The 26,166-nt window shown below is 43.0% G+C and overlaps 1 protein-coding gene across 2 annotated transcripts in view; it reads right to left on the bottom strand.

Annotated features, from left to right (window-relative positions):
* Positions 1-1,879: 1,879 nt before the first annotated feature.
* Positions 1,880-26,166, bottom strand: part of LOC109869335 (ganglioside-induced differentiation-associated protein 2) — a 32,864-nt gene continuing 8,577 nt past the window's right edge. The window contains exons 7-14 of one of the 2 annotated variants that reach the window (XM_020459426.2): positions 25,594-25,753; positions 21,624-21,774; positions 20,801-20,877; positions 19,653-19,729; positions 19,387-19,526; positions 12,338-12,392; positions 9,774-9,917; positions 1,880-2,694 (exon numbers count right to left, since the gene is read on the bottom strand). In XM_020459426.2, coding sequence (XP_020315015.1) covers positions 2,674-2,694; positions 9,774-9,917; positions 12,338-12,392; positions 19,387-19,526; positions 19,653-19,729; positions 20,801-20,877; positions 21,624-21,774; positions 25,594-25,753 — 825 coding nt within the window. In that variant the 3' untranslated portion in view covers positions 1,880-2,673. Of the gene's footprint in view, positions 3,017-9,773; positions 9,918-12,337; positions 12,393-19,386; positions 19,527-19,652; positions 19,730-20,800; positions 20,878-21,623; positions 21,775-25,593; positions 25,754-26,166 lie in introns of both variants that reach the window. The other variant, XM_020459418.2, reaches the window with a different exon arrangement.

The following is a 26,166-nucleotide window of genomic DNA, read 5'->3' as shown; positions in this document are numbered from 1 at the left end:
TTCAAAGGCTATTCTCCTGAGCGTGTATAACTAAGTAATTACTGATATGGACATTGTGTATATGGGGTCATTGTGAAGTCATGTTTGGTCTATTCAGTGGAGTCTGTATAAATCCAACATCAAAGATCGTAAGATGTAATGGACTCAGGCACATGGTGATCATTGACAATCCTGATTGCATCCACATAACAGAGCGTCCATTGGGTCTGAAGACCTTTACTCAGTGGTCATCAACAGCTACATAGAGAATGGAGTGGGCAGCACTCTAAAGGATGTGCTTCGGACCTTAGCCTTCTTCATCCTCCAGTATGGCAAAAATCAGTTCAACTGAAATCCATAAACAGAACACACTTTCTGTGATCAGAAACTAAAAGAGCATGTCTGTCTCTTAATCCCTGTAGGGGTAACACTGTAGATCCTGCTGCCTGACCTCTCACTAACCCACTCCACTGTGGAGAGCAGAGCGAAAGATGGCCAGGTGTGTGTGTCTGTGTCCACCACACCATTGTAGCCAACTAATCCCTCGATCACAGAGGGAGGTCTGTGGATGATGGATTTACCCCCTCTCATCATCCCATCCCTCCCTTCCTCCCTCTCTCCATCTTCGACTCCATCCAAAGCTATACATTTGGCTTTGATTATTAAATGGATAAAAAGATACATGATAAAGGAGGGATGTGGTGAAGGATGGATCGAGGGTTATGGAGAGGGCAGGTAGAAGGACAGGGTGAGAGGACAGGTTTTAAATCAGAGTGAGACCACGTCACAGCTTCCTGGAAGAGACCGCTCTCTTCTGTGGAAGACAAACATATGTGCTTCTACACCTGCATTGCTTGCTGTTTGGGGTTTTAGGCTGGGTTTCTGTACAGCACTTTGAGATATCAGCTGATGTACGAAGGGCTATATAAATACATTTGATTTGATTTGACAGAGATAGAAAAAGTGATTCTGTGTGAAACACCTGCTGTTTATCCCACCACTGCTTATATATCGCCTTCTCTCTCCATTTATCCCGTTCTTACAGGATTGTGGGGCCCCAGCACAGAAGATTTCCATAACACAGTTTGATATAACTTATTTTCCAGCATGGACTTGAATAACTGTTAGTCATATATTGAAGTATAGTATGTTCATACATATTCTCAAACTGAATTACTAGACCCAACAATCCTACACTGAACACAAATCTTGACAAAGTATTTTTAATGTTCCTTGTTGTGATTAATGAGAAGTTATTGTGCTGACAGGTTAGGGTGAGACATGGGGGGCATAACTGACCCTTGTTGTGATTAATGAGAAGTTATTGTGCTGACAGGTTAGGGTGAGACATGGGGGGCATAACTGACCCTTGTTGTGATTAATGAGAAGTTATTGTGCTGACAGGTTAGGGTGAGACATGGGGGGCATAACTGACCCTTGTTGTGATTAATGAGAAGTTATTGTGCTGACAGGTTAGGGTGAGACATGGGGGGCATAACTGACCCTTGTTGTGATTAATGAGAAGTTATTGTGCTGACAGGTTAGGGTGAGACATGGGGGGCATAACTGACCCTTGTTGTGATTAATGAGAAGTTATTGTGCTGACAGGTTAGGGTGAGACATGGGGGGCATAACTGACCCTTGTTGTGATTAATGAGAAGTTATTGTGCTGACAGGTTAGGGTGAGACATGGGGGGCATAACTGACCCTTGTTGTGATTAATGAGAAGTTATTGTGCTGACAGGTTAGGGTGAGACATGGGGGGCATAACTGACCCTTGGCTTTATATCAGAAGGAACTGGCTCAACAACAGTTCAATCAAAGTGCACAAAATGTATGGGTGTATTTCCCAAAGCGCACCACCCCCTCACAGAAAAACATGCAACAAGGACAGCAGAAATCACAATGGTACGACTGTTTATTTTCACATCTTTACCTGAAAATTAAAAACTCTACATCTTGGCAAAGAATGTATTGAGACAGAATGTATCAAGACGCAGCTCAAATCTCAGATGACTACATCCTTTCTCTATGGACCACTAAAACAAGACTAACTTCAGCTGATACTCAACCATGAACTACTGTATAGCCTATACAATGTGTGGCTCTCAATACAGTCTTTTATTCACTAACATGTCTGAGGAAAGCGTGTGCGTTCAATGACAGAAGAGCAAAGCTGGTATACATTGAAATAATAGCACAATATAAACAGAGTAGATAACAAAGGAGAAATCAAGTTAACATACATATGAAGAATCTGACTGCATGGCTAACACAAAGTTTATTTGGTATTCAGAAAAAAAGCAGTAGGTTTGAATGTAGTATAATTATGTTTACGGTATCATTGTGTTTCATGTGAGGCACATTCTAGTTTCCATAAAGTTGATAACTGATTTCAACTGTGTGCGTAAATAAGAAACAGAGTAGATGGAAAGGGATAGTGTGGACACTAGGTTCTGGGACACCTAAAAACAACTTCACAATTAAGCAGCTTGTGAACACATAACCTTCCACCTACCATTTGGTGAAGTTGTGTAAAAATAAAACATTTGAAACATGAGTGATGTCTCTCCGCGTTCTCACACACACAGGCAGGATTTTAAGACAGGCCACCAGTGTGTCCTGGGATAGGTTGGCGAGTTCACACAGGCTCCGTCACAGAGAGACCCATTCGTCTGTCCGTCAATCTGTCTGTCATCTGATTGTATCGCACTGCTAATAAAAAACATAATCCTAGGTTCATTAGTATCCAGGCTTCTCAGAGAGTGTCAACGTCCATCATACTGTCCTTGTGAGGTCCCAGGCAGAGCAAAATCAACTCTAAAGTCCACCTAGGCCCACTGAGGCCCTGGGTGTCTTATAATCTGGTAAAGGAGCTAAACCACAGTTCCTGCTGGTCAGAACCAGGAAGTGGAGCCAGTTATGTGACTGTAGATAAAGTGAGTCTAAAATAGTCCTTGGCCTTTGATCTCAGTCAGAGTTCTGATTGGTCCATTCATAGGCTGGAGGAGTGGGCGGGGCGGTAAGCCCCATTCACCTAAAATACACAGGGACAACACATACAGAACAGGGTATTGTCATTATGAGGTTAGACGTTTTTCTATCAGGTTACACACAGCACTGTGTGTGTGCAGTAGTCGGCCGAAAGCATTTTGACTGCAAAATCCAAAGATGTTACCAAAAAAGGCAATGAAAGCATAAGGAAAGATATTAAAGAGCCATAGTATAATTCTCTCATCCATTTGTAGGCCTGGTTTGCCTCTGATTTAGTTAGATAACTCCAGTGACAAATGGAGTTTTGAGTAGAACACAAACCTGAAAAAATATACAACTGGCACATTCCAACTAAATGTCTCTGGATAGAAATGACTATGGCGTAAACAACCCTTCCAGTGGCGGTTGGTGCCGTTCAACATTAGGGAGGATTCATTTTTTTATGAGCATGGCCTTATTTCTATTACAGCATATTGGATAACTGTCATTCATATTCCATTCACCCATCTCAAAGTAACGTCAATAGGTTTAGGCTACAGCATGATACTTGAATTTGCCCTATACCCATCATGAGGTTGCTACAACCTAGTCTACAAATGAAAGTTTATAATGTAGGTGCACAGATCGAGAAAAATTGGAGTAATCAAGATGACAAACATTCAATTTATTTTTTATTTATTTTACCTTTATTTAACTAGGCAAGTCAGTTAAGAACAAATTCTTATTTATTTTCAATGACGGCCTAGGAACAGTGGGTTTACTGCCTGTTCAGGGGCAGAACGACAGATTTGTACCTTGTCAGCTCGGGGGTTTGAACTTGCAACCTTCCGGTTACTAGTCCAACGCTCTAACCACTAGGTTACCCTACCGCCTTGCACACTCTTGCCTGCATCTATATGATCTGGTGTGTAATCATTAGTCCAAACAAAACAATCGTTTTTTGGGACAAATTCAGGTAGGTCCCTCCTCGTTTCATTTGCTTCCATTTAAGAAACATTTTCCAACAGAATCAGCAGAATGAATAAACCCCTGATCACTCACAGTTCACTTTCATAGCAGCCACATACAGCATTCATCACTCTGCTCATTGTATAATTCCTTCTCGCGTCTATGCATTCTCCTCCTCTCATCGCTTGTGGACTTCAGTACACAACAGAACAGCTGCCTGTAACCAGGCACAAAAACCTCTCCAAGCAAAACCTTCATACCATAAACGTTAATTGCTACACAGCCTACATAGTTGTCACCATATTATCATTAAAGTCAACAAACTGGAATTAACACATTAGTAAACCCACTATCCAATCCATGTGTACAATCACACAGTACAGTGTACAGCAAGCAGTTACACAGTCGGGCCATGGTGGCAATAAATAAATAAAACTGAAAGCGAACCTTGACTTGGAAGAGTTGCGGTGTTGGATAGCCTTAGCCAGCTAGCTACCATAAAAAAACATTCCTCTCCGAGTCAGGTTGTTGAGTAGGCTAAATTAGCTGCATTAGCTAAGTATGTGAAATGTAAACTAAGAAGACAAAAATATACAACAAAATATTGCTAGCTCTCCCTCTGTTGCTTCACCTGAATTGTTAAACTGTTCAACTATTGTCTTTCTCCCTCAGTCAACTACTCACCACACTTTATGCACTGCAGTGCTAGCTAGCTGTAATTTTTGCTTTCAGTACTAGATTCATTCTCTGATATTTTGATTGGATGGACATGACGTTAGTTCATACTGCATGAGCTCTGATATGTTGGAAGGAAAATAGCAATCCTCCGGCTACACCATGGTGCTACCTTAGAGGGTGCTGTTAAGGCTACTGTAAACCTTTTCAAAACAGTGTGTTTTAATCAGTTATTTGGTGATGTGAATATACACCGAGTATAACCCCCCCACCCCTCCCTTGCCCTCAGAACACCCACAATTTGTCAGGGCATGGACTCTACTAGGTGTCGAAAGCATTCCACAGGGATGCTGGCCCATGTTGACTCCAACACTTCCCACAGTTGTGTCAAGTTGACTGGGTGTCCTTTGGGTAGTGGACCATTCTTGATACACACAGGAAACTGTTGAGCGTGAAAAACCCAGCAGCGTTGCAATTCTGGCACCTACAATTCTGACACCTCTGTCTCGTCCCGACACATTCATTAGTATGGGACAGCTGGAGATCGAATTTCAATGTTGAAACAATGTTGCAAATGTCAGAGACAAAGTTACTACAAATCTCCGCTATTGAAAACTAAAGGTTAGTCTAAAAGAAATGTTAGATAACATTTAGATGCTTTTTATAAATTGGCTGGTTTGATGAGACAGCGCAGTCAGATGGGAAAGAGTAAATAGCCATTTTAATATCAAAGATTTAACTGGTGGCAACTTGTGGAATAGACACTGGCTGCATTCAGGATTAGATCCACCCATTGTATAATTCCCTATAACGCACAATATATTTGCGTGGTAGAATCCAATTGCTATAGTTCATTCTTACATGTTCTACGTTGTAGCTGCTTTTGAAAGCAAAAGTCTAATTGAAAATATTTTTGGCATTGTTGAATTCCATTTTCATAATGGCAAGCTAGGACTGATGGTTTGGTTAGCTAAACTAGTTGGTCTGTTTATTTACCACTACTGTAGCCATCTAGTAAACTTGCTAGATACTCCAGTGGACGCTGAACACATTTCTAGTGGCAAATGTGTTAATTTATAGCCATGGTATAAAAGGGATAATCAACTCGGGGCTCTATGCATTCTCTGGAAAATAATGCAACTCTAGCGTGTCTTGGAACACACCTTCCACATTTTTTTCCATAGAACGCATATCCCCTGGTTGACTATCCCTTACATAGCTTTCACCTGGATTCACTTAGTCAGTCTATGTTATGGAAAGACCAGGTGTTTTGTTTTGTATAAAACAGTATAGTTATCTAAAAAGGATAACTTTAATGTTTCACTATTTTTAGGTCATCCCCAGCCTGCACTGATATAAAGTAATTTAATGGCAGTGTTTTTCTGGTACATTATTGTAACGGTAGACATCTCATTGTTCCTGTTTTTCTCCCTTAGAAAGTGGTAAACAGGCTGGTGCACAACAATAATAATAATAATAATAATAATAATAATAATAATAATACTCTGTCCACAGCCTTGTGGCTAAATCCTAATGGGACCAACGCTTGGATCATTTGAAGGGATAATGCCAGCTGCTCTGCAGTTGAACGCAGATACTGATGCACTCATCGGCAAGGTGAGTGAGGGGACAACATTTCAGGTAGTCAAGGTCAGGGTGTTGAGACTGAGGTAGTTACCATAGTTAGCATTAAGAGCCAGAAGAAGTGCAACATCAACTCAACTAATACAGTCAGATCCATAATGGGGCCTCCACTTCAAAGACATTCCCTACTAAATACACTGCTCAAAAAAATTAAGGGAACACTAAAATAACACATCCTAGATCTGAATGAATGAAATATTCTTATTAAATACTTTTTTCTTTACATAGTTGAATGTGCTGACAACAAAATCACAAAAATGATCAATGGAAATTAAATTTATCCACCCATGGAGGTCTGGATTTGGAGTCACACTCAAAATTAAAGTGGAAAACCACACTACAGGCTGATCCAACATTGATGTAATGTCCTTAAAACAAGTCAAAATGAGGCTCAGTAGTGTGTGTGGCCTCCACGTGCCTGTATGACCTCCCTACAACGCCTGGGCATGCTCCTGATGAGGTGGCGGAAGGTCTCCTGAGGGATCTCCTCCCAGACCTGGACTAAAGCATCCGCCTACTCCTGGACAGTCTGTGGTGGATGGAGCGAGACATGATGTACCAGATGTGCTCAATTGGATTCAGGTCTGGGGAACGGGCGGGCCAGTCCATAGCATCAATGCCTTCCTCTTGCAGGAACTACTGACACACTCCAGCCACATGAGGTCTAGCATTGTCTTGCATTAGGAGGAACCCAGGGCCAACCGCACCAGCATATGGTCCCACAAGGGGTTTTAGGACCCCACACCATGACTGACCCACCGCCAAACCGGTCATGCTGGAGGATGTTGCAGGCAGCAGAACGTTCTCCACGGCTTCTCCAGACTCGGTCACATGTGCTCAGTGTGAACCTGCTTTCATCTGTGAAGAGCACAGGGCGCCAGTGGCGAATTTGCCAATCTTGGTGTTCTCTGGCAAATGCCAAACGTCCTGCACGGTGTTGGACTGTAAGCAGAATCCCCACCTGTGGATGTCAGGCCCTCATACCACCCTCATGGAGTCTGTTTCTGACCGTTTGAGCAGACATGCACATTTGTGGCCTGCTGGAGGTCATTTTGCAGGGCTCTGGCAGTGCTCCTCCTGCTCCTCCTTGCACAAAGGCAGAGGTAGCGGTCCTGCTGCTGGGTTGTTCCCCTCCTACTGCCTCCTCCACATCTCCTGATGTACTGGCCTGTCTCCTGGTAGCGCCTCCATGCTCTGGACACTACGCTGACACACAGTAAGCCTTCTTCCCACAGCTCGCATTGATGTTCCATCCTGGATGAGCTGCACTACCTGAGCCACTTGTGTGGGACCAAAACATCAGCCAGGAAGCATAGGAACTGAGAAGAGGTCGGTGGTCACCACCTGCAGAACCACTCCCTTATTGGGGATGTCTTGCTAATTGCCTAGAATTTCCACCTGTTGTCTATTCCATTTGCACAACAGCATGTGACATTTATTGTAAATCAGTGTTGCTTCCTAAGTGGACAGTTTGATTTCACAGAAGTGTGATTGACTTGGAGTTACATTGTGTTGTTTAAGTGTTCCCTTTATTTTTTGAGCAGTGTATAAGCCAACACAGACCCAGGCAAAACAAGGACAATCGAACCCAACCGACCCAGGCAAAACAAGGACAATCGAACCCAACCGACCCAGGCAAAACAAGGACAATCGAACCCAACCGACCCAGGCAAAACAAGGACAAGAGAAAGATCAGCATAATCAAGCACTCTAGCTTACAAATTAAACAACAACCAAAAAATACAAAAAAAAGGAATGATTGCATCGTTTCCCCTCTCTCTGGCTTATGTCAACACAAGATCAAATAAGAGCCATTGTGTTGCTCTCATTCCTTTTCAGTTCTGCTTTGCATCTGATTAAGGTTGATAACTCTGGATGACAAATTGAGTAGAACAGACAGACCTGTGTAAATATACTAACAGGAATGTCAAGTGTTTACATCCATCCTATATGGATACAGGTCAGAGTGGGTGTTGTGTCTCAATAAAACATCTGGAAAACAATGGGTACAACAATATCCACGTAGCGAGAAAGACAAAATAAACAAGCTACTTAGTGTCGTTGTAAGGGCTTCATTTTAAACACAGTACAATATATTATCGAAGGGCATGCCGTTTACAAGCTATTGTAAACAGCCCAGATGATAGCATACATATTACTCAGGTCAAGGATATAACCATAGAACACAGTGGAATGCCCCTAAGCAAGATAAACTACTACAACATCACAGTCCTTACAATGTGCTGTTTACGAGAACCCACTTTATGCATTAAAACTTTGGCATTAGATAAGGTATGAGAGAGGTCCTCCTCATAGAGTCATGACCTTTTGGTCATTTTTCATAGTGCTGTACTTCATTGTCTCACTGTTGGTTGCTCTACCTCTCACTCCTGCAGTAGAATTAACCAACTGTAGTGTTCCCCATGGTAATTCCCAAAGAGCCGTGTTTCCCACCTCATGTTTTTTCAGGGACTATTTTTAGTGAGCAGGCCCAAAGTAACTTCCTATCGCTTATCAACCACCCTCACTGCTTTTTTAAGAAACAAAAACCTACATTTAGAAACCATTTAATGACATTTTCATGATTCTGTGACCAGTAACCTTGGAATAACCCAGGATAAATCATTAAATTAACATTCAACTAAATAACAATTCCCGTTTAAATTTCCAGTGATGGATCACACCCATTACAACAAATTGACCAAACTGCCATCACCATTAAGTTCTTTACAGGTCTTGGGTTTACTCAAAAATATTTGCAGAACGGTTTGCTGTTTCTTTTTGCAGACAATTGGGTCTTTTGAACCTGACAAAAATAGTCTGAAGAAGATAAATGACATTTTAAATCGTAACACACAAGTGCAGCACTTAGGATCTGATACAACGTGGGAATATACAGTGCATTCGGAAGGTATTCAGACCCATTCACTTTTTAAACATTTTGTTACCTTACAGTCTTGGTGGTTCCAAACTTTTTCCATTTAAGAATGATGGCAGCCACGGTGTTCTTGGGGACCTTCAAAGCTGCAGAAATGTTTTGGTACCCTTCCCCTGATCTGTGCCAATGGACAATTCCTTCGACCTCATGGCTTGGTTTTTGCTCTGACATGCACTATCAACTATCCAATCAAGTTGTAGAAACGAGTCTCATAACGGAGTGTCTGAATACTTATATAAATAAGTTGTGTTTTTTTTTATACATTTGCAAAGATTTCTAAAAACCTATTTTCGCTTTGTCATTATGGGGTATTGTGTGTAGATTGATGAGGCCCAAAATGTTATTAATTCATTTTAGAATAAGGCTGTAACGTAACAAAATGTGGAAAAAGTGAAGGGGTCTGAATACTTTCCCGAATGCATCGTACCCACAATTCTGAATGCTTCCACGTGTGTGTGTGTGTGTGTGTGTGTGTGTGTGTGTGTGTGTGTGTGTGTGTTTGTGTGAGAGAGAGTGAGTGTGTGGAGCCCTGCAGATGTATGTCAATAAGGCTAGTAAAGTAGACAGAGACAGAGTGGTGTTTGTAGGCCCTCACCCGTGCGTCGTACTCCAGGATGAAGGGGGGGATGTCTATCTGTTCAGGCAGAATACAGGTGAAGAGCTGCTGGAGGGTCTCTACATGATGGACTTTCTCTTTCATCCCTGACACAGTGAATCTTGTGAAGAACCAGGTGGACACCTGACACAGAGAAATTAACATGATAAGATTCAGGAAACACTGGTAATACTGGAAATAGCAACAACAGTGTGTGTGTGGTCTTTGTTTGTCCTGTGTCGGGATTGGGAAACCTGCCCTAAAGGCTAATACTGGTTTGTTTACCAAGCATGGATGCGTTTTGGCTGAAACATTCCTGTGGTAGTTTATTGAAACTAATTTACATCTCCCTAAAATCCACTTATTTGGTTTGATTGAATATCGCCAATAAACTTCCACTCCGCTCTTTGGTAGCTCTGCTTCCCATTCCAAACCATTTAAACCCATTTACCACAAAACCTAGCCCCATCAGTCATACACACAACTCCTCTAAGATCATGGATCCTTAAAATGCACCAGTTATAATATTGCTACACTGTGAGCCTTGTCCCACCTAAAGGGCTGTGGGCACCCGTGTGTGTGGAGTCCTGCAGTTCTAGGTCAGAATAGGTTGTGAACTAGACAGAGCTTTAAAAACACAGTGGTGTCAAAGCAGCCAAAGAGATTGTTGCATTGTATATACACTGAATACATATACTGTATGTACAAGGTATTTGTACAGTATATACTGGGGTTGGGGTCAATTTCATTTAAATTCCAGTCAATTCAGAAAGTAAACCAAATTATTTAAAGTGATTGAAGAGAATTGGAATTTCAGTGTATTTCCTGAATTGAAATGAAATTGACCCCAACCCTAGTATATGTACATATCCCAACAATGCCTTGTAGACACTGTAGTATACAGTGCATTCAGAAAGTATTCAAACCCCTTGACTTTTTCCACATTTTGCTACATTACAGCCTTATTCTTATCAATAACCCATAATGACAAAAGCAAAAACTTGTTTAGAAATCTTAGCAAATGTATTAAAAATGAAAAACATAAATACCTTATTTACATAAGTATTCAGACCCTTTGCTATGAGACTCGAAACTGAGCTCAGGTGCGTCCTGTTTCCATTGATCATCTTTGAGATGTTTCTACAAGTTGACTGGAATCTACCTGTAACTTCAATTGATTGGACATGATTTGAAAAGGCACCCACCTGTCTATATAAGGTTCCACAGTTGACATGGCTTAGTCTTTGCTCTGACATGCACTGAGGTCGAAGGAATTGTCTGTAGAGCTCCGAGACAGGATCGTGTCGAGGCACAGATCTGGGGAAGAGTACCAAAACATTTCTGCAGCATTGAAGGTCCCCAAGAACACCGTGACTTCCCTCATTCTTAAATGGAAGAAGTTTGGAACCACCAAGACTCTTCCAAGAGCTGGCCGCCTGGCCAAACTGAGAAATTGGAGGAGAAGGGCCTTGGTCAGGGAGGTGACCATGAACCCGATGGTCACTCTGACAGAGTTCTAGAGTTCCTTTGTGAAGATGAGAGAACCTTCCAGAAGGACAACCATCTCTGCAGCACTCCACCAATCAGGCCTTTATGGTAGAGTGGCAAGACGGAAGCCACTCCTCAGTAAGGCACATGACAGCCCACTTGGACTTTGCCAAAAGGCACCTAAAGGACTCTCAGACCATGAGAAGCAAGATTCTCTGGTCTGATGAAACATAGATTGAACTCTTTGGCCTTAATGCCAAGCGTCACATCTGGAAGAAACCTGGGACCATCCCTACGATGAAGCACAGTGGTTGCAGCATCAAGCTGTGGGGATGTTTTCAGCAACAGGGATTGGGAGACTAGTCAGGGTCGAGGGATAGATGAAAAAAGCAAAGTACAGAGAGATCCATGATGAAAACCTGCTCCAGAGTGCTCAGGACCTCAGCCTGGGGCAAAGGTTCACCTCCCAACAGGACAACAACCCTAAGCATACAGCCAAGACAACGCAGGAGTTACTTCGGGACAAGTCTCTGAATGTCCTTGAGTGGCCCAGCCAAAGCCCGGACTTGAACCAGATCGAACATCCCTGGAGACCTGAAAATAACTGTGCAGTGACTCACCCCATCTAACCTGGCAGAGCTTGAGAGGATCAGCAGAGAGGAATGGGAGAAACTCCCCAAATACAGGTGTGCCAAGCTTGTAGCGTCACACCCAAAAAGACTTGAGGCTGTAATCACTGCCAACAGTGCTTCAACAAATGACTGAATATAGGGTCTGAATACTTAAGCAAATGTGATATTTCAATTAGACTTGTTATACATTAGCAAAAATGTCTAAAAACCTATTTTGCTTTGTCATTATGGGGCATTGTGTGTAGATTGATGAGGGAAAAAAATGATTTAATATATTTTAGAATAAGGTTGTAACGTAACAAAATGTGGAAAAAGTCAAGGGGTCTGAATACTTTCCGAATGCACTGGAAATAATTTTACAGCAATGCCTTTTACACACAGTAGTATACAATATACAACATACAGAGTTTGGGGAAGCAGAAAAAGAGAGGTACTGTACTTTACCTTGGAGCGAAACGAGGGGTGTACAAAGTAGAAAGCCCTCAAGTTCTTCTTAAACCTAGAATATAAAACAAAGCAAAAAACATCAACTACATCAAATCCAATTTTATTTTCACATAGACATGGTTAGCAGACGTTAATGCGAGTGTAGCAAAATGCTTGTGCGTCTAGTTCCGACAGTGAAATAATATCTAAGTAAAGGGATGGAGTAAGAATATGAACATATATGGATGAGCGACGACCGATGGGCATAGGCAAGATGCAATAGAATATAGTATATACATATGAGATTAATAATGTTTACATATCTTGCATTACTCAAGTGGCATTATTAAAGTGACTCATGATCCATTCAATAATGGCCAATAGTGGCCAATGATTTCAAGTCTGTATATAGGCAGCAGCCCCTCGGTGTTAGTGATGGCTGTTTAACAGTCTGATGGTCTTGAGACAGAAGCTGTTTTTCCAGTCTCTCGGTCCCAGCTTTGATGCACATGTATTGACCTCTAATTCTGGATGGTAGCGTGGTGAACAGGCAGTGGCTCGGGTGGTTGTTGTCCTCGATCTTTTTGGCCTTCCTGTGACATTGACTGCTGTAGGTGTCCTGGAGGGCAGGTAGTTTGCCCACGGTGATGCGTTGTAAAGACCTCACAACCCTCTGAAGAGCCTTACGGTTGTGGGCGGGGTAGTTGCTGTACCAGACGGTGATACAGCCCGACAGGATGCTCTCGATTGTGGTTCTGTAAAAGTTTGTGAGTGTTTTCGGTGACAAGCCAAATTTCTTTAGCCTCCTGCGATTGAAGAGGCGCTATTGTGCCTTCTTCATCACATTGTGTGTGGGTGGACCATTTCAGTTTGTCAGTGATGTGTACGCCGAGGAACCTTCTCCACTACTGTCCCGTCGATGTAGACAGGGGGGTGCTCCCTCTGCTGTTTCCTGAAGTACACGATCATCTCCTTTGTTTTGTTGACATTGAGGAGCGAGAGGTTGTTTTCCTGACACCACACTCCGAGTGCCCTCACCTCCTCCCCGTAGGCCGTCTCGTCGTCGTTGTTGGTAATCAAGCCCACTACTGTTGTGTCACCTGCAAACTTGATGATTGAGTTGGAGGTGTGCATGACCATGCAGTCATGGGTGAACAGGGAGTACAGGAGGGGGCTGAACATGCACCCTTGTGGGGCCCCAGTGTTGAGGATCAGCGAAGTGGAGGTGATGTTTCCGACCTTCACCACCTGGGGGCCACCAGTCAGAAAGTTCAGGACCCAATTGCACAGGGCGGGGTTGAGACCCAGGGCCTCAAGCTTAATGAGCTTGGAGGGTACTATGGTGTTGAATGCTGACCTGTAGTCGATGAACATCGGGTGGCAGGTAAGGTGGAGGTGATATGATCCTTGATTAGTCTCTCAAAGCACTTCATGGTGACAGAAGTGAGTGCTACGGGGCGATAGTCATTTAGTTCAGTTAGCTATGCCTTCTTGGGTACAGGAACAATGGTGGCCATCTTGAAGCATGTGGGGACAGCAGACTGGGATAGGGAGAGATTGAATTTGTCCGTAAACACACCAGCCAGCTGGTCTGCGCATGCCCCCGAGGACGCAGCTAGGAATGCCGTCTGGGCCGGCAGCCTTGCGAGGGTTAACACGTCATACTTAAGTCGGCCACGGAGAGGGATGGTCCGCAGTCCTTGCTAGCAGGCCGCGTTGGTGGCACTGTATTATCCTCAAAGCGGGCAAAGAAGGTGTTTAGTTTGACTGGAAGCAAGACGTCGGTGTCCGTAACGTGGCTGGGTTTCTTTTTGTAGTCCTTCACTGCTATGCCATCGCTCCAAGATGGCATAGCAGTTCAGACATCTTTTGTCCTCGTCTTGTCCCGTATATATTTACAACTTTCTTCGCATATATATTTTTTATTTTCCATAAACTCATCTTCAAAACACTCTCCTGCAACCCACCTCACCAATTTATATATTTTTTTTAAAGAAAGTATTATTTACCTCAAATCTGTAATCCTCCATAGAATCTAACCAGAATCTAACCAGAAGCTAGCCAGAAGCTAATCCAGAAGCTAGCCTGAAGCTAATCAGAAGCTAGTTAGCTTCTTTACTGGCTAATCGTTAGTATTCAGCTAACCACGGTTCGTGGTCATCAGCTATCCTTTAGCTCAAAAATCTATCGCCAGTTTTGTACGGCGCGGCTCGGACCGGAACATACCTGACCTATTTTTCTCTCCATGTCCCCGGATTTCAACCGCTAACTCTGGATCTCGCAGCTAGCTAGCTGCTATCTGTGTGACTATCGGCTTTCATCGATTCCGGAGCAAACATCAAATATTCGGGAGCTAGCCAGCTGAAGAGTTCCATCAGTCACTCCTGGGCTACAATCACCTATCCGGACCCGTTTTACTGCCAACGCAGAGCCCCACCGGGCCTTCACAACTGGACTACCGACGTTATCTACCTGAGGGAGTTATCTGGCTGGCTCCTCCGTCGCGGCGTTACCTGAACGCCTATCTGCGGTCCGCTAACCGTTAGCTGTCTTATCGGCTGCTATCTGAATAGACCTATCGGACAATTAATTTTTTCTTTTTTTCTTGGGCCTCTATAACTATATCTATTGGTTTTTTTTGCGAATTGAATTCATCCCCTCTACCACACGGAACCCCACTAATCCTACCGACGGAAACGCACGAGGTGGCTAATAACGGACCTCCATCCTATGCTAGCTTGCTACCGATGGCCCGGCTAGCTGTCTAAATCGCCGTGACCCCAACCAACCTCACTACTCACTGGAACCTTTTGATCACTCGACTAAGCATGCCTTTACTGAAAGTCAATATGCCTTGTCCATTGCTGTTCTGGTTAGTGTTTATTGGCTTATTTCACTGTAGAGCATCTAGTCCTGCTCACTATACCTTATCCAACCTATTAGTTCCACCACCCACACATGCGATGACATCTCCTGGTTTCAATGTTTCTAGAGACAATATCTCTCTCATCATCACTCAATACCTAGGTTTACCTCCACTGTATTCACATCCTACCATACCTTTGTCTGTACATTATACCTTGAAGCTATTTTATCGCCCCCAGAAACCTCTTTTTACTCTCTGTTCCAGACGTTCTAGACGACCAATTCTTATTGCTTTTAGCCGTACCCTTATCCTACTCCTCCTCTGTTCCTCTGGCGATGTAGAGGTGAATCCAGGCCCTGCAGTGCCTAGCTCCACTCCTATTCCCCAGGCGCTCTCTTTTGATGACCTCTGTAACCGTAATAGCCTTGGTTTCATGCATGTTAACATTAGAAGCCTCCTCCCTAAGTTTGTTTTATTCACTGCTTTAGCACACTCTGCCAACCCGGATGTTCTAGCTGTGTCTGAATCCTGGCTTAGGAAGACCAACAAAAATTCTGAAATTTTCATCCCACACTACAACATTTTCAGACAAGATAGAACTTGTGAATATAGACTTGTTTATACTGTATTATTGACTGTATGTTTGTCTTACTCCATGTGTAACTCTGTGTCGTTGTATCTGTCGAACTGCTTTGCTTTATCTTGGCCAGGTCGCAATTGTAAATGAGAACTTGTTCTCAACTTGCCTACCTGGTTAAATAAAAATAACATAAAACATTGTCTGTAGACCCTGCCACCTACATCTCGTGTCTGAGCCCTTGAATTGCGACTCCACTTTGTCCTTATACTGACATTTTGCTTGTTCGATTGCCTTGTGGAGGGAATAACTACACTGTTTATATTCAGCCATCTTTCCATGGTTAAACGCAGTGGTACGTGCTTTCAGTTTTGCGCGAATGCCGCCATCTATCCACTGTTTCTGGTTAAGGTAGGTTTTAATTGTCACAGTGGGTACAACATATCCAAAGCGCTTCCTTATAAACTCACTCACCGAATTAGCGTAAAAATTGATGTTATTCTCAGAGGCTGCCCGGAACTACAGAATTAATTCACTGACACATCACTATTGGCTAGCATGTTACATAGTTGTCATTATTATTCTAACATACTTATATTTGTGCTTATTGAGAGAAAAAAAACAGCAACATAAAAAATGTAAATATGTCCGGAAAGAAAAGAGTGCATTTTTACAAAACAGACAAACGTCGATGAAACTGTTCCAAATGAAGCAGTTCTCCCAGACCAAGGCATATGGTACTGTCCCCCCCCCCCCCCAAAAAAATGCTGCAAGGCCATCCAAGAGCACAGAAACACATACACACAACCCTCTACCCTTTCCCACGCCATGGACTACCGATGTACTTGCAATATCAATACACTAAACCTGCCTATGTAAAGTACCATGTAATTACATGGTTTTAGTCCCATTTCATATAATGTGGAACATACCCATATTTTGGAAGTACAGTGTTCACAGTAACCCCCCACAGCCAGTACGGGCTTATAGGGCAGAAACCCGCCCCAAGCAAATAACCATTTACCCAGTTTCCTCAGTGTTCTGAGAGACCTAGAAGACACCACAGGAAGGTAGACTATGGCCTTGTTTGACCCATCTGTCCCCATAGTGGAACAGCCTCTCACTCCCTCATCCCCCTGCCAGACAGGTTCTTGAGGTTCTCTTCTTGGGTCTAGGCCTAGGGAAAGAATAGTCATTTCGAAAACAGATCTCTGCTAAGTCCAAAAGCCAACTCTAAAGAGATGACCAAAACAGAGTTCCTATTGTAGTCTGTCCTTTTTATTGGTCTAGACCAGGGTTTCCCAAACCCGGTCCTGGGGTCCCCCCCTGGGTGCACATTTAGTTTTTTGCCCTAACACTACACAGCTGATTCAAATGACCAACTCATCATCAAGCTTTGATTATTTCAATCAGCTGTGTAGTGATAGGACAAAACCAAAACTTGCACCCAGGGGGGGCCCCAGGACAAAGTTTGGGAAACCCTGGTCTAGAGCATTCTCTTACAGGAGCCGCAGGGATTCTCTCATGGGGCCGCAGGGATTCTCTCATGGGGATCACAAGGTTTCTCTCATGGGGATCACAAGGCTTCTCTCATGGGGATCACAAGGCTTCTCTCATGGGGATCACAAGGCTTCTCTCATGGGGATCACAAGGCTTCTCTCATGGGGATCACAAGGCTTCTCTCATGGGGATCACAAGGTTTCTCTCATGGGGATCACAGCTTGCTCATCACAATGCTTGGGAAAAGAAGTCAGCGGTGCCAAGAGCTAACAAACATGTTATTATTGGTGTAAACATCCCCAGGAGGGGTGCGTCACTTGAGTGGGTTGAGTCACTGATGTGATCTTCCTGTCTGGGTTGGCACCCCCAATTGGGTTGTGCCGTGGCGGAGATCTTTGTGGGCTATACTCGGCCTTGTCTCAGGATGGTAAGTTGGTGGTTGAAGATATCACTCTAGTGGTGTGGGGGCTGTGCTTTGGCAAAGTAGGTGGGGTTATAATCCTTCCTGTTTGGCCCTGTCCGGGGGTGTCATCGGATGGGGCCACAGTGTCTCCTGACCCCTCCTGTCTCAGCCTCCAGTATTTATGCTGCAGTAGTTTGTGTCGGGGGGCTAGGGTCAGTTTGTTATATCTGGAGTTCTTCTCCTGTCCTATCTGGTGTCCTGTGTGAATTTAATTATGCTCTCTCTAATTCTCTCTTTCCTTCTCTCTCTCGGAGGACCTGAGCCCTAGGACCATGCCTCAGGACTACCTGACATGATGACTCCTTGCTGTCCCCAGTCCACCTGGCTGTGCTGCTGCTCCAGTTTCAACTGTTCTGCCTGTGATTATTATTATTTGACCATGCTGGTCATTTATGAACATTTGAACATCTTGGCCATGTTCTGTTATAATCTCCACCCGGCACAGCCAGAAGAGGACTGGCCACCCCACATAGCCTGGTTCCTCTCTAGGTTTCTTCCTAGGTTTTGGCCTGTCTAGGGAGTTTTTCCTAGCCACTGTGCTTCTACACCTGCATTGCTTGCTGTTTGGGGTTTTAGGCTGAGTTTCTGTACAGCACTTTGAGATATAAGCTGATGTACGAAGGGCTATATAAATACATTTGATTTGATAAACTCGGTTGATCTACTAATAAGTGAGATGACTTTCCGTTAGATCATAGGAACACTAGATAAAACCCCCAACAGATTTTTCATTGACGACAAAAACTAGCTTCAAAGACTGGAATCTCCGTTGTCACAAAATAAGTTATGTGGTATGTCCAGAGGCTGACAGTCTATATCTCCCTCTAGATTTCTCAGAATGACTGGGTGAAACTGCCCACTGCTGAGGAGATACTGTGGGTGTGAGTGGTGCTGCCTTATCTACGGCTATAGTGTTGAGGGTGAGAAGCCATCTAGTATTCATTGGCAGTATGTAGTTTTCAGCTCCAGTCCAGTGCGATGGTGCGAGTAGAAAAGAAAAATTGTTTCATGGTTGACTCAAATAGGAGGCACATAAGGTCAGGGTTGTATAGTGTTGACATTGGTACTGCTCAGTGTATGGTGCTTTTCTTAGTCTTGACACAGAGGAAGGGACATTTATTTTAAGTCACACAGAACCTGATGCCGTTTTCTTCAATTGCACATAAAGTTCACTCATGGCTGATTGTTGTCTGCAACAGGCTGTTTGTTCAGTGAAGGTTGTAGCGCTGGCAGGAAATGCTAATGCTTTCGTAATGTTAGCGTCTCAGGTTTTGGGCGCCTCACTGCCATTACTGCCAACGCTTTCTGGGAACCTTCTCCGAGCTCCTTGGCAGTGTGAACAATAAACTTGAATGCTATACAAAAAGGTGATAAACCAGCACTGGTCAATGAAACAAAACTCCGGTCTTACTGGAGGATGAGCCAACTGTACTCTCTAAAGAACAAACTACAACTGACAGCTCATAGAGCCCATAACAATTTCATGGTAAAACCTCATTCATGGAAAGGACTTGCTGAAGACCAGTTTCATCTCACGCGTTCAGATTTGATTCGCACATCGTATCTGGTAACAAACAGTCTAATTGTCTCTATAGCCTTCAGTTAATCTAGCTCTCTCTCGCCTCACTAAATCAATAAAACGCATGGTGTACGTGTCTTACTTGGCATCTACAATCTCGTAGAGCTTCTTAAGGAATTCAGAGTCCAGATGGTTGTGTTCTCCGGTCAGAGTGTGGAAGTAAACCATTGCATACTCCTTCACTGTGATGTGGTCCATGACATGGATGAAGTACAGCAGGGCCTGCAGTGGAGACACACGTGGTGGAGCGGTCAAGGCTTTCACACAGAGCAACAACATTCATCTGTATTCTATTGCACCACTAAAACTGTAACGTTCATGATCTTGCCTGCGAATGAGGCCTGGTACCTTTTCCATGTCGATGAGGGTCACAGGAATATTTCTGCCAACAAGAACCATCACCGTCCTGCCACACATGTCAACACCTGTGGGAACACACACACACAGACCAGTGGCCTGCCAGTGTTACTACACTGCCTCCTAGAGGATACATGGAACAATTACACTCACTGAAACAGGAGGGTGTTATGAGCCCCTCTTTATAAATCGCCATCGCTGAAAAATAAATACAAATGAATGAACCAAAGAACTAAATGAAACCAAATTAAAGCGTGGGAACAGAGAGAATGAGGCAAGAGACAGTAAGAGAACGAGGGAGAGCAGGAGATCCTGAGTGGTGCAGTGGGCTAAGGAAATGCATAGGGTTGGTCCTGGTCAGTCCCTGGATGGGAGACCAGAAGCTGCTGGATGTGGTGTTGGAGGGCCAGTAGGTGGCACTCTTTCCTCTGGTCTAAAAAATATCCCAATGCCCTTGGGGACACTTCCCTGTGTAGGGTGCCGTCTTTCGGATGGGACTTTAAACGGGTGTCCTGACTGAGGTCATTAAAGATCCCATAGCACTTATCGTAAGAGTAGGGGTGTTAACCCCGGTGTCCTGGCTAAATTCCCAAGTTGTCCCTCATACCATCACGGTCACTTAATCATCCCCAGCTTACAATTGGCTCATTCATCCCCCTCCTCTCCCCTGTAACTATTCCCCAGGTCGTTGCTGTAAATGAGAACGTGTTCTCAGTCAACTTACCTGGTAAAATAATGGTAAAAAAAAAATCTCAGTGCTAGAGGCGTCACTACAGACCCTGGTTCGATCCCAGGCTGTATCACAACCGGCCGGGATTGGGAGTGCCATACAGCGACGCACAATTGGCCCAGTGTCATCAGGGTTTGGGTTTGGCCAGGGTAGGCCGTCATTGTAAATAAGAATGTGTTCTTAACTGACTTGCCTAGTTAAATAAAGGTTAAATAAAATAAATATAAAAAGGAGAGGGAGTGAAAGTAAGACATCCTGCCATGACCACGGAGGCCATTTGTAATCCTGATAAGGAAAAATTTGAAAACGGATCATCTCCTCCTTGATGAGCTGGTAAAAAGATTTCCATCCAACAAACTAGAGATCAAACACAGAGAATACCACACACAAACTCACTCTCCCAACTCACCAGTTTGATATAAGGCTTTCAGTGCTGCTATGTCAGACAAGTCCTCTGCCCTGGCTCGACATAACCAACGGTTATAACTGCAACAAAAGGAGAGGTTATAACACATTATGTCAACACTCAGTATTGTACTGGCTAAGGGTGTACTGTAAAATGTTGGTAAAACTAGGGTATAGGATGCATACCCTAAAGACCAATGTATCAAAATAAAAGTATTGTATTTAATTAAAATACATGTGTTTTGTATTTTAAAATACAAAAAATACATTTGCAAGTAGCTGTCTGAACAGAAACAACGTTCTCAGTTACGGTTACAGAAACATCTTACGTGCTATGACTGAAACGTTGTCGTTAGTCTACCTTCGCTGAATGCACTGTCACTCTGGAGAAGAGTGTCTGCCAAATGACCAAAATGTAAATGTGAAAATGAACAACTGCAAAGCACACTGGGTATTGCCATTGGCCTTGTTTCGGGGGTAGCTCATTAGAATTCTACTCAGCATACTTGGCAATTGTTCATTTTTACATATACATTTAGTTAATTTAGCAGACACTTGTATTACACCAGTGCCATCAGACTTTTGTTACCAATGTAGGGAGAAAGGGGGCCATACAATTGTGAACCGCTATAAAATAAATGCTATAGAATTGTATTTCGAAAATACCAATTACAGCTTTCGAAACCATCTTGTTACATAATACATTGGAGTGTAGTTCAGCTCAGTGAAATACAACATACAAAACACTCAGAAGTAATTAAAATACGTATTTCAAATACATGTAACAGAAATACTGCCCATCTGTTTACAAGTTGTGTTAGACTCACTTTCTCTGGTGCTGTTTGTGGATGGTTGCGTCAGACAGCTGGCCCTGCAGGATGAGTTTGCGCTGTTTGTCCACATCTCCCTCCATCCGGGCAAACGCATGATTCCCCACCTGGCCCAGGTCTGAGTCCAGAGTCTCCTCCTCACAGTCATCTACCCAGTACACACAGACACATCATTCTATGAAACTACTTCCAACTCTAAAATACATAAATACTCTCCCTCAATGTTGTATCAACAAATATAATCTTTCAAAGCACTGCTGTGAAAAGCCACACAAACACACAAAATAAGCATGAAACATCACACTTCACATGTTCACTGCTTGTGAAACCGGGCCGGTCTCTCCGGTGTGTTTATTTCAATTGTCTAGTATCTAGACCTTGGGCTGTCCTCCCAGTCCTGAGCCATCCAGCCCAAGGCAAGAGAAGCAGCTCATCCATGGCCTCACTGGATTAGGCAGAATATGTGTGTGTTGATTCCAGTGTTTGTCATTGGGCCTGAGCCACACACAGCCTGTTTGTCTTGGATCAACACCTCTGGGTCTGGAGCCCCATATGGACAACAGTCATCAAAAAAAGAGGTACACACACAATCTTGAAACTAACAAACATTTAGCTCAGCACCAGTTCAGCACTATAGTTCAGTACACAAACACATAAACAAAACAAAAAAAACACCCTTACTGAAAGAGAAACATATTCAACACCCCAAAAAACAAGAGGGAGGCCATCTTGGATTCCTTTATTGAAGACATACAGTGCCTTTTGTTATGTTATGTCCAGCCTTATTCTAAAATGTATTGTTTTCCCCGCCTCATCAATCTACACACAATACCCCATAGTGACAAAGCAAAAAACAGTTTAAAAAATGTTTTGCTAAATTTATAAACACCTGTATTTGTGGAGTTTCTCCCATTCTTCTCTGCAGATACTCTCAAGCTCTGTCAGATTGGATGGGGAGCGTTGCTGCACAGCTATTTTCAGGTCTCTCCAGTAGAGGTCGGCCAAAATCGGAATGGCAGATTAATTAGGGCCGATTTCAAGTTTTCATATCAATTGGAAAAAATCTGTATTTTGTGGCCGCTTTAAAATATATATATTTTTTTACACCTTTATTTAACTAGGCATGTCAGTTAAAACCTGTTACGGCTAGACGTTCCACTCGACAACATCCGGTGAAATTGCAGAGCGTGAAATTCAAATTAAATTATTAGAAATATTTAACTTTCATAAAATCACAAGTGCAATACACCAAAATAAAGCTTAAGAACACATTCTTATTTTCAATGACGGCCTAGGAACGGTGGGTTAACTGCCTTGTTCAGGGGCAGGCTGACTACCTGTTACGTGAGGGCAGCAAGAAGCCAAGGTAAGTTGCTAGCTAGCATTAAACTTATCTTATAAAAAACAATCAATCAATCTTAACATAATCACTAGTTAAACTAGTAATATCGTCAACCATGTGTAGTTATCTAGCATGTCCTGCGTTGCATATAATTGATGCGGTGCCTGTTAATTAATTTCTCATCGAATCACAGCCTACTTCGCCAAACGGGTGATGATTTAACAAGCGCATTCGCGGTAAAAGCACTATCGTTACACCAATGTGTACCTAACCATAAATACCTTTCTTTAAAATCAATACACAAGTATATATTTTTAAACCTGCATATTTAGTTAGTATTGCCTGCTAACATGAATTTCTTATAACTAGGGAAATTGTGTCACTTCTCTTGCGTTCCGTGCAAGCAGTCGGGTATATGCAGCAGTTTGGGCCGCCTGGCTCATTGCGAACTGTGTGAAGTCTATTTATTCCTAACAAAGATCGTAATTAATTTGCCAGAATTGTACATAATTATGACATAACATTGAAGGTTGTAAAATGTAACAGCAATATTTAGACTTAGGGATGCCACCCGTTAGATAAAATACAGAACGGTTCCGTATTTCACTGAAAGAATAAACGTTCTGTTTTCGAAAAGATAGTTTCCGGATTCAACCAAATTAATGACCAAAGGCTCATATTTCTGTGTGTTATGTTATAATTAAGTCTATGATTTGATAGAGCAGTTTGACTGAGCGGTGGTAGGCAGCAGCAGGCTCGTAAGCATTCATTCAAACAGCACTTTCGTGCATTTGCCAGCAGGTCTTCGCTGTGCTTAAGCATTGAGCTGTTTATGACGTCAAGCATATCAACTCCCGAGATTAGGCTGGTGTAACCGATGTGAAATGGCTAGCTAGTTAGCGGGGTGCTAGCTAGTTAGCGGAGTGTGCGCTAATAGCGTTTCAAACGTCACTCGCTCTGAGACGGAGTAGTTGTTCCCCTTGCTCTGCAAGGGCCGCGGCTTTTGTGGAGCGATGGGTTATGATGCTTCAAGGGTGGATGTTGTCGATGTGTTCCTGGTTCGAGCCCAGGTAGGGGCGAGGAGAGGGACGGAAGCTATACTGTTACACTGGCAATACTAAAGTGCCTATAAGAACATCCAATTGTCAAAGGTATATGAAATACAAATGGTATAGGGAGAAATAGTCCTATAATTCCTATAATAACCTCAACCTAAAACTTCTTACCTGGGAATATTGAAGACTCATGTTAAAAGGAACCACCAGTTCTCATGTTCTGAGCAAGGAACTTAAACGTTTGCATTATATGCCATGTAAAAAAGCTCTTTTACTTTCTTCTCCAACACTTTGTTTTTGCATTATTTAAACCAAATTGAAATGATTTAAACCATTATTTAAACCAAACCAAATCTGACTGGGAGACATTTGAGCCAATCAGTTGTGTTGTGACAAGTTAGTGGGTAGTATACAGAAGATGGTCTTTTACCAAATAGGGCTAAGTCCATATTATGTCAAGAACAGCTCCAACAAGCAAAGAGAAACGACAGCCCATCATTACGTTAAGACATGAAGGTCAGTCAATCCAGAAAATGTCAAGAACTTTGAATGTTTGTTCAAGTGCTGTCGCAAAAATCATCAAGCACTATGATGGAACTGGGTCTCATCAGGACCGCCATAGGAAAGGAAGACCGAGTTATCCTCTGCTGCAGAGGATAAGTTCCTTAGAGTTACCAGCCCCAAATAAAATGTTTCAGAGTTCAAGTAACAGACACATCTCAATATCAACTGTTCAGAGGCTGCGTGAATCAGGCCTTCATGGTCAAATTCCTTCAAAGAAACCAATACTAAAGGACACCATTAAGAATTTGAGACTTGCTTGGGCCAAGAAACACGAGCAATAGACATTACACCGGTGGAAATCTGTCCTTTGGTCTGATGAGTCCAAATTTTAGATTTTATGTTCCAATTGTCATGTCTTTGTGAGACGCAGAGTAGGTGAACAGATGATCTCCACTTGTGTGGTTCCCACCGTGAAGCATGGAGGAGTTGTGATTGTGTGGGAGTGCTTTGCTGGTGACACTGTCGGTGATACATTTAGAATTCAAGGTACACTTTACCAGCATGTCGACCACAGCATTCTGCAGCGATACGCCTCCCATATGGTTTGCGCTTAGTGGGACTATCATTTGTTTTTCAACAGGACAATGACCCAACACACATCCAGGCTGTATAAGGGCTATGTGACAAAGAAGGAGAGTGATGGAGTGCTGCATCAGATGACCTGGACTCCACAATCACCCGATCTCAACCCAATTGAGATCGTTTGGGATGAGGTGGACCGCAGAGTGAAGGAAAAGCAAGTGCTCAGAAACAACACTTTTTTGGTAACTACATGATTCCAAATGTGTTATTTCATAGTTTTGATGTCTTCACTATTATTCTACAATGTAGAAAATAGTAAAATAAAGAAAAACCCTTGAATAAGTAGGTGAGTCCAAACTTTTGACTGATATTGTACATGGAATGGAAGTTGATACTACGTACTATGATAAACATTGAAACCATGTTCAGTTTTGCAGCTAGGAGATGAGTCGCACCTAGTGGGTTGTGGTAAATGTAGTCTTACCTTCCAGACTGCCTGGTTTCTCAGTGATGCGGATCTGTCTCTCTGGGACGACAGGCTCCCCCTCCGAGTTGCCAATGTCGGCAGGGATTAGGGGCAGGCTGGCGCGCTCCTCTTCCTCAGAACGAGGGTAGTAGAGAGGAAGCAGCTTTCTGTATGTAGGCTAAGACACATATACAAAAACAAATGATATACAAACATAAATAAATGATGCCATAAAATAGACAACACAAGCAGTCTAACACAAATCCCCAGACTGATATAAAAATAATACACGTACTCCTTATCAATAAAATAGTTGGTCTGTTGTGTCTGCCTTCTTTTGACATGAATAATTACCTCATACTGGAACACTCATGACATCTTTGAAATATTTTACGTTCTCTATGAATAACAAATTAGTGAATAATCACAATAAACCATGGAAACATGGCCTTCGAAACACAGCTCCAAACATTACCTTGAGTTCAGTTACACTACAGAAAATGTTGGTTGCCCTAAGAATAAGCCAGTACATTTATGTGCACATAAACCTAGGAATGTGTAAAACATTGAAGGTATGTGCAGAGAAGAATA

Source organism: Oncorhynchus kisutch, linkage group LG2 (assembly GCF_002021735.2).
Source record: "Oncorhynchus kisutch isolate 150728-3 linkage group LG2, Okis_V2, whole genome shotgun sequence".
Taxonomy (NCBI): domain Eukaryota; kingdom Metazoa; phylum Chordata; class Actinopteri; order Salmoniformes; family Salmonidae; genus Oncorhynchus; species Oncorhynchus kisutch.
Note: the sequence above shows the minus strand (reverse complement) of the source record. Positions and strands in the feature narration are given on the sequence as shown.